This window comes from Phocoena sinus, chromosome 11 (assembly GCF_008692025.1).
Source record: "Phocoena sinus isolate mPhoSin1 chromosome 11, mPhoSin1.pri, whole genome shotgun sequence".
Lineage (NCBI taxonomy): Eukaryota > Metazoa > Chordata > Mammalia > Artiodactyla > Phocoenidae > Phocoena > Phocoena sinus.
The window spans coordinates 84,126,096-84,138,981 of record NC_045773.1 but is presented as its reverse complement, the minus strand read 5'-3'; the positions used below and the strand labels follow the sequence as shown (position 1 = coordinate 84,138,981).

The 12,886-nt window shown below is 44.9% G+C and overlaps 1 protein-coding gene across 1 annotated transcript in view; it reads right to left on the bottom strand.

Moving 5' to 3' along the window:
* RIPOR2 (RHO family interacting cell polarization regulator 2) overlaps positions 1–12,886 on the bottom strand; it is an 87,616-nt gene that overhangs the window by 26,280 nt on the left and 48,450 nt on the right. Inside the window, 6 exon segments of the mRNA XM_032648450.1 lie at positions 3,114–3,243; positions 4,591–4,739; positions 5,059–5,184; positions 6,524–6,547; positions 6,549–6,568; positions 12,033–12,096. Coding sequence (XP_032504341.1) covers positions 3,114–3,243; positions 4,591–4,739; positions 5,059–5,184; positions 6,524–6,547; positions 6,549–6,568; positions 12,033–12,096 — 513 coding nt within the window.

Genomic DNA, 12,886 nt, shown 5'->3' with positions numbered 1-12,886 from the left:
TGACTCACTATTTCCAGCCTCCTTTACTTCAGTTTCCTTCCTCCTGTATCTGCACCCCCCCTTATCCCCCCAAACACGCTTTATGCCTCCAGGACAGACAAAAAAGGAAGCTTCTGGGGAGGGATGGGGGAAGGCTCAGTCCTGCTCCCTGCACTTCCTCCGTGGGGTCCCCTGGGGATCTCACAGAAGCCCTGGGTCCTCTGAGGGTTCCTTCCCAGCCTCAGCTCATCTTCAGAACACACATTCCGAGCAGTTCTGAGGGAGGCGGGAGGCGCTGGCTAAGTAAGGAGCGGGCCTGGTGGTCACGATTCTTATTTAAATTCCAAACTCCTCTTCAGCCACTTCTAACAAGTCTCACATTCCCAAACCCAATTTGCATGTACTTAAGTGGCAAATATCCAGTTAGACTGAGATGCCCTGCTGAAGGGGACATACAGCCTGCCAAGAGCGCAAGCCTATAAAGGGGCACACGGGGAAGGCGTGCTGTAACTGAGGGGTGATGCAGGGATGCTGCAGGGTGGTAGGAGCCCCGGCAGGGGTGGGGGGTGGCTGCTCAGGAGAGAGAGTGTCTGGAACTCAGCCCTGGAAAATGCGGAGAAGAAGGGCAGAAGGAGGAGGAAGTGCGTCCTAGAAGGAACAACAGGCTGTGGGAGCTCTTGAGAGGGAGGGTGCATTTGGAGGACAGTGATGGGGGTTGGGGTCGGCGGGGGGCAGTCCGGTAGAGAATGAAGGCTGGAGAGAGGAGAGGTGGGCCTGGAAGACTGGGCCGGAATGGAACGGCTGCTCCGAGGAGTTTGCGTTTATCCAAAAGGCTATAGGAAGCCATCACACATTCTTTTCTAATCTTGCTCTTGTTTACATGATGCAATTAAAACCTCTACTAACCATCTCTACACCCTCCAGCTTGCAGTGTATGAGCACCAATATACACGTGACATTGACAGTTACTGCATCAGCTCTACTCTTCTCTGGCACGTGCATATCTTTCCCATTTTCCGTGGAAACTCCACTAGAGTTTAGCCTGGTCCATTTCACCTGTGTTTTTTAATCCAATGAATAAGATGCAATTATTATTATTATTTTTGGATGGTTTATTTATTTATTTATTTTTTGGGAAGAAAAATAAAAAACGCATTTCAGGTAGTCATTTAGAAAGAAAAATAAATCTATTTTTAATTTTTATTTAAAGTATATTTTAAAATATATCTTACTAATGCAACAATCTCTTACCTCATTTGAGCATGCAGAGTGGGTACTTGAAAGTGATTTTAAAAAATCTGTTTCAAACTCCTCTATAATCAGTCTCTCTACTAATTTAGGCTTGCCAGTTAGTCTAGAGCTGCACTCTTTTTTTTTTAACATCTTTATTGAAGTATAACAATTATTATTATTATTAACCAGAAGACTTTTAACCCTTTCCTCTCTGGACATTCAAAGATTACTTTTATATGTCTGTACACGGCAGAACATTCCAGGTATGTATGTACATATGTGTATGTGTATTCTCTTGTGACATAATGGATAACACATATAATGTAGGTTACCTATTACATTCCTGATTGCAAATTAAAGAGTTTCTTTTACTTCGATAGTATAAAACAAGCAAACAATACAATAAATTAAGGCTAAGAACCTCTTTCAATAAAAATAGTTTTGGGAAAATTGGTTTAAATCCAGTGCCAGGTTTTGAAGGCTACAACTGTAAAGATTGCTATTAGTGATACATTAGCTTAACTTGTGAACAAAAATCTTCTTTGACCTTGAGTGCAACTGTATTTTATTTTAAGTGACAATATTGTTACCATGGATATCTTTGCCACAGCGCAGAAAAGTCACAGCACAAAAGTGGAGATCATGAGCAGGGAAGGACAAACGGCCTCTCTCACAAAGGTGCATGCATGCCCAAATTTCCCACCCAGGGACAGGAGGCTCGTAACCGTTAGCCAATGAGCGAGAGACAGAAGATAAAACAAGAGCCATGCTAAAGCCCACATGCCACAAGCCCCCTACAGCAAGCACGTCACACCCAGGCGGGCCACACACACTCACATAAAACTCTAGAACGGCCTTGGGTCTCAGCCTGAGGGAGGGCAGGTCACTGAAAGAGCGGCTGCGGTGCAGCTTGGCAAAGAAAGACTCTTGCAAGGCACTCAAGACAGACAGCCTTGGCTTGTCTGGTGAAGGATGCAACCATCTCTTCAGAAGTCAAAGCAAAATGGGGGAGTTAGTGGAAAGCAGCAGGTTACCATGTTTTTGTCAGCTTTTTAGCGAGCATTTCTGATTAAAACAAGGAGGCCATTACTTACACCCACTTCTTTAAAAGTCTGATCTTAGAGAATGTGCAGAAAAGTCTACATGTGTTTACCAAGCAACAGGTTAAGTTGGGGGAGAGGAGAGGAGAGCCACAGGTGGTTTACCACCTGTGCGCGGGTGGCCGCAGACATCTCGGAATGTGCTTTCCTTAGTCACCATGTGCTTAGGGTGAACTCGAAGATGACATTACAGTCAGCCCTCCGTATCCAAGGGTTATGCATCTATGAAAAAAAAATTCCAGGGGCTTCCCTGGTGGCGCAGTGGTTGAGAGTCCGACTGCCGGTGCAGGGGACGCGGGCTCGTGCCCCGGTCCGGGAAGATCCCACATGCCGCGGAGCGGCTGGGCCCGTAAGCCATGGCCGCTGAGCCTGCACGGCCGGAGCCTGTGCTCCGCAACAGGAGAGGCCGCAGCGGTGAGAGGCCCGCGTACCGCAAAAAAAAAAAAATTCCAGACAGTTCCAAAAAAGCAAAACTTGAATTTGCCAATTTGCTGGTAACTATTTACATAGCATTTACATTGCATGAGGTATTATAAGTAATCTAGAGATGATCTAAAGTATCCGGGAGGATGTGCATAGGTTATGTGCAAACACTATGCCATTTAACATAAGAGACTTGAGCATCCTAGGATTCTGGTATCAAAGGGGGGTTCTCGGAACCAATCCCTCTCGGATATTGAGGGACGACTGTATTAGGAATTATAGAGACTCCCTAACACCGTATATTAAGCATTTCAAACCCTGGGTGCAAGCACTGCCTCAGGCTCATCATTTCTCCTCTAGAAATCACACTGAACTTACAAAGAAGGAGTGGTCTTTGAAGGTGGGCGTTTCTGGGGTGCCCTGGCTGTACATGGACATTCTTCTCTGGAGGGCGGCTGCCTTGTTCCCAGCGCCTGAGGATGGGGTCATGTCCTCCACGTCAAACGGACTGCAAAACAACAGGTCCCCACGAACACATGTTTGTTAAAGTCACCTATAATCACTGGTCCGCAGGCCAAGAAAGCACCTCATTATACTTACGTAAACTCAAACCAGTGGGAACTGGGCTGGTTTTGGCCAAATTGGTCTGTCAGCAAACAAACCAAGATAAAAAAAAGTGGAGCAGAAAACGGGGTCTAGACTCACCCAAGGGACCCCAGATTATCATCACAGCTTTAAGCACAATTTATGTGCACACCAGCAGACCAGATAAATTTGCTTCCTCGTTCGTATTAGAGACACAAACGTATTAATGTTTGTCCCAACACGAGATGTTGAAGAAGTCTGTAAAAATTCCTGGAGCTTTGCAAGGGCAGACGCTTTAATGATACAAGAGAGCAACAGATTATTGTTCGGTTCTAAAGAAAACTCTCCTATTCCTTTCAGTGGACCCAGAGCCTGTTGTGTGACTGAGAGAATAACAGTCTGTTCACAATGATGCCATTTATCAGCATGCCATGTGCTCCTCCAGCAGAAGCACTGATCTTGCATTTGAGACGTCAATCATTACAAGTTACGAGGAGAGATGGGCTGGGCAAAAGCTGTGGACACTGTTCCAATAACAAGGCAACATGTCTTTGCCGCTTCCATGCCTGACCCTCGATATTGTAAAGGTGGCCCCAAACATTAATACTGAACATGTCCTAGTTACTTGGTAATATACCAGGGGCCTAAGATCAAATGTTGTGAGCGACCAGTACTTAATAGCTTATCATGACCTTTCTCACGGGGTGACTTCAGAAAACCACTTTTAAGTTCCCTGCTTTGACAAAAGGTATCTCTGGCCCTTTGGAAATATTCTGTTTCAGTATATAGAGTGTGGAGAGACTAAGGATATCCAGAAATTTCCAAAGCAGTGTCAGGTATCTGAGATAAAGAGGGCCAAGCAATTAAAACATCATAGCGAGAATCAGGATCTTTCCGTGGATAAAATATCTCATACTGGACAGTTATTTTCTTTCAAATTAGTGGACGTGAGAGATATACTTCTTTATACACATCTAAAGGTTGAGAAGGAGGGGAGGAGACAGAATAAAATATTTAAAAATAGGAAGTTGAAGAGGAGAGTAGTGATATGGCAGAGGGTTCTCCTTTAACGTGTGTGAACGTCACCCAGCTTATTCAAGAGATTCCTGGGCCCTGAGAGGTTCTGACACAGCGAGTCTGGGGTGGGGCCTGAGACTCTGCTTTCGTACCAAGCTCCCCGGTGATTTTGACGGTCCACACGCCACCCTTGGGACAGCACGAGCCTACAGCACTTGTTTCTATCATGATGATATTGAAAAGGGCAACTTACTACCAGGTGATTTCCAGGTTGAGTTTGATGGTGCCAAGGTCATTGATGTCCACAGCCACCACCTGAGGTCGTGCTGCAAACAGCTCTTTGGTCTCACAGGTCACACTGCCGACCAGGAGATGAGTTGCTAGCCCTTTGAGTTCTGTGACCTGGTGAGAGAGGGAGAGGTAAGAAAGGCCTTACAGGAGTGCAGAGGACGAAGCCAGGTTACTCTTTCCTTTGTTTTTCTTGGCCAGGGCAGGCATTTCAGAACCATGTCTGAAATCAGAGGTGGATGTTTCCCAAGCCCATCTCACGTTTCCATTGCCCGCTCTGACACGAGGGCAAGTCTTTTGATGTACCTGTAGTACATACAGAGGTCTGTGGTCTGGAGGGGCAGCAGGCAGAAATCACGGGCACAGGTCTCCACGATGGACCATCCAGCCGTGGCACCAGCAAAGACAACAAACTGCAATGACGATATTGTACCTTGATGGAAATTAATCCAATTATCAGGGGCAGGAACACCATTTCTTCTCCATCCCAGGTCTGTTTGCCATTTACTTCTATTCTGCCTTTCAGTTTCCACCTCTGTCGGCCATACTTCATGAAAATCTGGGGAAAGACACCAAAGGGCCCTCAGATTTCACTGCCCTCACCCGCCTTCCCACCAAACACCAGGATGAAAAAGGCGAGTAAATACAGCAGCTACTGTTCCTCCCCTTCTCCAGCATCCTCATGACACCCACTGACTGTCGCTTCTTCCAAATTCCCTGGCAGGGGGCGTGGAGCAGAGCACCAGCAGGGAAAGACTTTCAAAGGGGGTAAGTTCTGTTTCTCTAGGATAGAGGGTATGAAGGGCTTTCTTTAGAACAAGGTCACTGCATCGTGCCCTTTGGCTCAGTTCTTTCTCTCGTTAGTTCTACTTCAGTAGAACAACCACTGGATTAATTCTCCATACTCCCCAGCTCCTTTAGAAAGACAAGGAACCGGCAGCTAAAATCTACTTAAAGTGTCCAGAAGCAAGAAGCAGGGCATCCTTCTTGTGGATAAGGGAGACAGGTCTGCACAAGGATTTTGAAAATCTGACACACTCTGGGGGAAGGGTGTGCAGTTTTCTCCTCAGTCAGGACAGCTTTACTGCTTAGAGGAAGACACATTCCCCCTCACCACCCCCGGCCAAGATGAATGATTATAGAAGGTTTCGGAGGAGATAGTTAGATGAAATCATTATGTAAGTTCCCTTCTGAAGAGGGAAAAGATAAAAAGCTTTTTTACTTTTGTGGAGTATATTTTTATAAAGAAAGATCTAGATTCTATTATTCTTCAATCATGATACTTTTGAGTAGTCATAATCCTGGATTGGATCTCGCATCAGGAAAAATAAACTGCTATCAAGTACAATATTGGGACACTTGGAAAAATATGAATATAGATTGTACATCAAATGACATTAGCTAAAGGGCCAGTGCTAAGTTTGTTGGTGTAGACAATTGTACAACGTTTATATGAGAGAATGTCTTTCCACATTGAGGAAAATAATTTTTTTTTTGGCTGTGCCACATCGCTTGCAGGATCTTACTTCCCCAACCAGGGATTGAACCTGGGCCAAGGCAGTGAAAGTGCCAAGTCTTAACCACCGGACCGTCAGGAAATTCCCTCAGGAAAATAATTTAGGGGTGAAGGGTCATGACACCTGTGCATTAATCTAAAATAGTTCAGCAAAATAACAACAATAATAGTATTAGTAATAATAAAGCAAATGTGACATAACGTTAAAACTGGTTGTCTAGGTGACCCGTATGTGGGAGGTCTTACCCTAATCTCCAAATTACTTATTGGCTCAAAATTTCCTTTTTCAAAATAAAAACATGTAAAAAAAATTGAAGAAGCAAAATAATGACAGCTGACTCCTGCCTCTCAAGTCCAACACCCAGACCGACACCACACTTACTTCGTATTGATCTCCGGGACAGAGGCTGAGCAAAACCAGCCAGACCTGTAAGCAAGCAACTGGGATCAGAGGTGCAGGATTCATTTCCCCTCTTTATAAACCCACACTGGCACACTTATAAGACTCAAAGTGTCAGGCCTTTGTGAAAACTCATATAATAGTTTCTGGGGAATGACTGGGTACAGCTATCGTTGGGAATTCCATCTATCACAGCAAGAGAGGCTATTCCTTGCTGGGGTGATGGGAGAGGTGCTCTCTGGGGCAGAGAAGACTGTTCTTTCTAGGAAGAGCCCCGTTAAGTTGTGAGACTGTGTGACGGATGAATCTTGCTTTGCACAGTCTCAACGGGCTATGCCAGGGTTAAGATGATAGAGAAGGTCCAGGGAGGCCTAAAAAGACACCTGCTGTTACCACTCTCTGTCAGTAGATGGCAGCAACTCACCAGTTCGTCACACCTCTCCATCCACGGAGCCGGTCCATTGAGGACCAGTTTCCACTAACAAGTAGAGCATAACAAGCCTCTTAAAAGATTTACTGAAATAAGAGCAGGATTAAAGAAGCCAATTTTCACTAATAATTTTCTGGAGGATTAGTCTTTTGTTTTTAAAACTTCTGAAAAAAAGCACAATCGACTGATCTTTATAAATCACAATTGGCTGGATATACCAATTCTAATAAAGTCCTAAACACTCTTTAAAAACCTCTGCAGAAGACATAAAGTATGGACTTGAGGACACGGGGAGGGGGAAGGGTAGGCTGGGACGACGGCAGAGAGTAGCATGGACATATGTACACTACCAAATGTAAAATAGCTAGTGGGAAGCAGCCGCATAGCACAGGGAGATCAGCTCCACAAGAGGGAGGAGATATGGGGATATATGTATATGTATAGCTGACTCACTTTGTTATACAGCAGAAACTAACACACCATTGTAAAGCCATTATACTCCAATAAAGATGTTTTAAAAAAAAACAAACCAAAAAAAAACCTCTGCAGAATATTCAGGATTTGTCTACTGCCTATTTTACATACCTATGCAATTACAATGGAAGCCTGGTTAAAAAACAAAACAAAAAAAAACCTAAAAAACTGATCTGATATCAGTGCTGGATAAAGGAGGGTAAAGGGGAAAATCCTTTGAGGGTTTTTATTTTTATTTTTTCCTTTCAAAATCACCAGAAATTTCATATTGGAAGAACTTATCCAGATGGGAGAAAGCTACTTGGTAGTGATGTTTTTGAGCTTCTCAGCTCATGTTATTACAGCAAAATTTTTTGGAAATGCTTGAGGTGGTATCACTCTGATACTCTGATTATAACCATAACGTGGCACGTGGCAGTAGACAGGCAAAAACAGGCCTGAGGCTGTGCTATGATTCTTCAAGTCCTACCTGCTAATGTAAGCCACTCACGGTCCTGATTGCAGAAATGAAACTAACAGTGGGTCAATTAGAGTTGCCGCCTTGTATCTTTTAAACCTGGCCAGGTTTCTTTCAGACTCTGGTCTGAGGCCTGTTGGGATTTTCAGTTGGGGAGGGCTTCATGTTTTCTCAGCAGTCTGGGGATTACTGCTGCACTGTCTACGAAGCTTTCATAATGGCCACTCCAAAAACCATCATGGGGGCCAGCACCCGGGGATGAGCATGGGCAAGTGGAGGGGCTGAGGGGGCTTTAATCTCCATGGTGCATCTTCCTGCACCTTGTGGATGTTTTACTGTAAACATCTATTACTGATAAAACAGCTCTTCCATGACCTCATTCGGAAGGCCCAGATGCTACAGTCTGCAACCGCCCACCCTGTTCTTCTTTTGCTCAGGGACCATTCTGCTAGAAGAATGTACCGCCTTTTTTTCTAGTTCTGTGAGAATCTTCCTTTCCAAAGATAAAAAGATCACACATGTTGGCAGGCAGCGTATACACAGAGAAAAGGCTGGTTGGATATTCATGACAATCTTAGCACTGGGGGGGAGCGATTCTGAAGCTAAGGAAGTGACACTTTCTACTCCAAGGAAAACAGCCAGACAGCTGAATAGATAGGCGCTCCCATTACAGGACTGAATGATTTACTGACCAGGCATAAATAATGCAGATTTACTAGCTCCCTGGTAGATGTCCCCTCTCCCAAGGCCAGACCTGCCCTAAAAGCTGCAGGTGCCAACACAGACTTTTGGAATATACACACTGCCTGGAACTTAATATGAAGTAGGTAATACTTGGGAGAAGTAGTTTTTCTGTAACAGACCATGTCTTTCCATCTGCAAATTGGTGGATGGGTCTAGTGCTCCCTCTTTAGCCTGGCATTGGACCCTCTTCAAAATCTGGCATCAAGGAGTTCCACAACTCTCTTCCCAGGGTCCTCTCATTCTAATGCAAAGGTTACAGCGGGAAGCCTTCCTCTTCCCCGTTTCCCTCCCACAAGATAGGCGGGTGGCACCCTTTGCGCCCCCTCCTGCCACGCCCCCGCCCCCCAGGCATCGAAGCAATTGGCCACATTATTGATCCAGTAGATCATTTATTCCATGGAATTAGATTAGACTGGCTCATGCAACCACTGTCTCCAGTAGACTGTGTGGAAGTCAAGGCCAGAGACCATTCACCAGGATGCAGCCCAGAGCCTGGCCAACAGCAGGCCCAATTGTCTTTACCGTCATCACTTACCCACCCCTCCAACACCCCACAGAATGATTGCCGTCTGTGTGCTGGGGAAGCGTGTGGCAGGAGGAAGCTGGCTTACCAGGTCTGAGGATATTATGAAAGATCCTCAGCTTGTGTCACTATGTATGTTGGGGGTGGTAATTCTTTTTTTCTTCTTCTTCTTTTTTTTTTTTACCAGAATGAATAACAGACAAGAAAGTAGGTAACTGCAAAGATGCAAGATTTCTTGGCAGCGTGAGAGGCTCCCTTTTATCAAGAGAGAGGAAGATTTCCACGGGGGTGTTACCCCTGAAAGGCTTCATAGAAATAGTTCAAGTTTTCATGTTAGATTAGGAAAGTGGAAGTGAGATAAATCAATAAAGAAAAAGGAGGATCACTTGCAGGTTTGAGTGACCCCCCCTGGGAGAAACCCTGAACCCAGACAGAAGCCAGGGAAGCCCGTCGGGCAGGAAAGACAGAACCACGCTGAGGGTAGAGCTGGAATAGCAGGGGTGGCAGCAAGTTGAGCCCGTCCGTCATGACAGCCCATCACAACCCAGAGCCGTTCTTTAGCTGGGCAGCCGGGCCCCCCGGTGGATGGTAGGGCCCCCAGAACATCCTCGCTGACCCTCAGGCCTGAGGTCCAGGTCTGGTGGGTGGCTGTCCCTTTCCTCCCACCCACTCCTGGGTGCCTGTGTGCTGGGTGGAAGACTACCATCCCATAGAAGAGAACATGTTTTGAGCAATAGTTTATAGTATCTGTTCACCTTTGTTAGAGCGTCCCTCCTCCTATGGGGCTGGGGGATGGGAATGCACTGGGAGCCACGAGCTCTGGAATTCAGTTTCAAGTTTGACTCCAACGTACCGTGTGACTTCTGGGGCAAGTCACTTAACCCCACTCCCCATCGACAAAATGGGGAAATCACCAACTCACCCCAAATTGGTGACTTTGATAATAGTGAGCGTCAGAAATAGGGGAAATACGGTACTGCTTGGATTAACAGTGAGAAGACGGCATGATGGGAATTTCTCTCAGCTGTAAGACCCCAGACTGTGCTAGCCTGCATGGAGGGTGCCCGAGAGTTAGGGGAAGGAGAGAGAAGTGTTTTCTGCTAAACACTGACTCAGGGCAGTGGTTTTCCAGAAGCAGGCTGCTGACAGAATCATCCCGAGGATGAAAAATATACCCGAAGGGTGCCACCCACCTATCTTGGGGGAGGGAAACGGGGAAGAGGATGGCTTCCCATTGTAACCTTGCCTTAGAACGAGAGAATGCTGGGAAGAGAGCTGTGGGGCTCCTTGGTGCCAGGGCCCCACCCTGACTTGCTGAGATGGGGGCAGGGCCTGAGTGGTTTTAGAACCACTGACTCGGTGAGGACCCACAGTGAAGAGAAAGGACCTAAAAAACTGAAAAAGCACAGATGTCCCGCCTCCGTAGTAAAGTAAGTATTGAGACTTCATACTGAATAACAGACTGATTCACTACGGGATCTGCTGGAGAGAAGAACACAGCCGTGTGGGCAGCTGAGGGTCAAGGTCATGTTGATTGCAGGTACACTCAACCAGAGCAGCTCTACGGACATCACACTTGACAGAACACTTTGCCTCCTGAGTTAGGTGACTCATTGGAAAATTAAGCTCTCCTGTCAAGCACTTAAAAAAAAAGCGCCCCTTTTCTACTCCCTTAATGGCAAAACGCAGACAAGAGGGTGATTAAATCCCCATTAGCAACCCAGGGATCCAGCTGCTAAGAAACCTCAGAAAAGGAAAGGCACACAAACTAGCCCTTCTCCCTGCGGTGAGTGGGTGAGTGGCCCAAACGCAGAAGGAAGATGGACTCGCTGTGATGGCTGCTCATCTGAAGCCCTGTTGGCCACTGAGCTGTAAATCTGACAACACCTGAAGGATGCTCCGTTTTCTACAACTAGAGCTTTTGGTTCTGAAGATGTTTGCAGTACAAATCAACAACGCTTTCAGAGTAGGACTTCCTGGAGTCAACACCAGAAAGGCACTGGGAAAAAGAGGAAAATGCACAGTCCTGTGTGGGTTTAACACTAAAAAACATTTAAAATTAAAGAAGTTGGTAGGTCGTTTATAGGAAAGTAGAGCATAAAGGAACAAACTAAATGACACCACCAAGAAGCCAACAGACAAGTCTAGAACGTGGGACATTCTGTACAACAGTGACATGTTGAAAGTGACAACAGTGACAACAGCTTCAACGTGACAAGTCAATGGTAGGAAAAAAAAACAAGGAGGCGTCTGTTTTAGATGAAAGGAAACTGAAAAGAGATATCTAACGACCAATGATAATGCATGGACCTCATTTGAATCCTGATTTGAATATAACTGATTTGAGTATAACTCACTTTTGAGACCACCAGGTCATTTGCTAATGGAATGGATTCAAAACAAAGGCATATTCATTTTATTAGAAGTGATAATACTTGGCATTGTGGTGTCCCTATCATAAGATGTCCCTATTCTTTAAGAGAGGCACATTGCCGTCTACAGGGAGAGACTCCCACATCTGGGTTTTATTTCATCAAAGGAAAAACAAAGACAAGAAAACAGATGAAGCAAAGGTGGCAAAATCTTGCTGATTATTAAATGGAGGTGATGGGTCTATGGGAGTTCCTTATAATACTCTTCCATGTTTGTGTATGTTTGAGATCCTGTCACAGTAAATATTTAAGTATGTAGGCAAGTCTCAGGACGAGAAGGTTCTGGAGCATCAATAAATTAACATAAGTGGGGAGGGTTGAGAGAGAGTGGCCCAATATCTTTGCAAGGAAAATAAAAACGGTGTGTGATGTCACACTTCAAGGAGCTAGGCGGAGATGGCACCCCACTCTATAAAAAGGAGGAAGAATACCTTTCATCTTGATGGAGAACTCCCCCAGCTGCTTCTCCAGCTCTGCTTCAATGGTGCACATGTTCTAAGAAGAGCACAGGAGACCAGCGTTAGGGCTACATTTCTTTCAAAGCACAGGATGTTCTCACAGCAGTGGACAACCACTGCTCAAATGAGAGGCATTTACCTGTTTGCAGTGAGTTACGCGTATGTAGCAAATTGTCACAAAATATTTAACCTAAGCCTAAGCAAGCCTTCTAGTGTACCGGCAATTTAGAGCATAGAAGACCAAGTTAAGTTGCATCATGAACAGTCAGATAAATCCAGAATGTGGGAGATTCTAAAAGAACTGGGCTGGATTCTATAAAAAGGCAGTAGAATTATGGGAAAAAAAATTTTAGATAAAAGAGATTAAAGTGACATAACAACAAAATGCAATGTGTTAACTTTTATTCCATCCTGATTTGAAAGTAAATAAACTAGAACAGTTATAAAAGACATCATTGGGCCAAATAAGGGAAATTTGAAAATGCACAGGATATTAGATAATTCTATAGGAGGACTGGTAATTTTCTTAGATGTGATAATGGTGTGTGGTTATGCAAGGGATACACATGTTACATAGGTTATCATTAAAGGATCTGTGCTAAAATATTTATGGGGTGAAATGGCATGTTATCTACCATTTACTATCAAATGACTGAGTAAAAAAGGGAAACAAATCAAACATATGCAAGAGAAGAAAAGCAAATATGGCAAAACATTACCAAATGGAAGTCTAAATAAAGGTATATGATGTTCAACATACTAGGCTTGACTTTTCTGAAGGGCTGAAATTTTTCTTAATAAGAATTTGGGGCAAAAAGAGCTCAGGA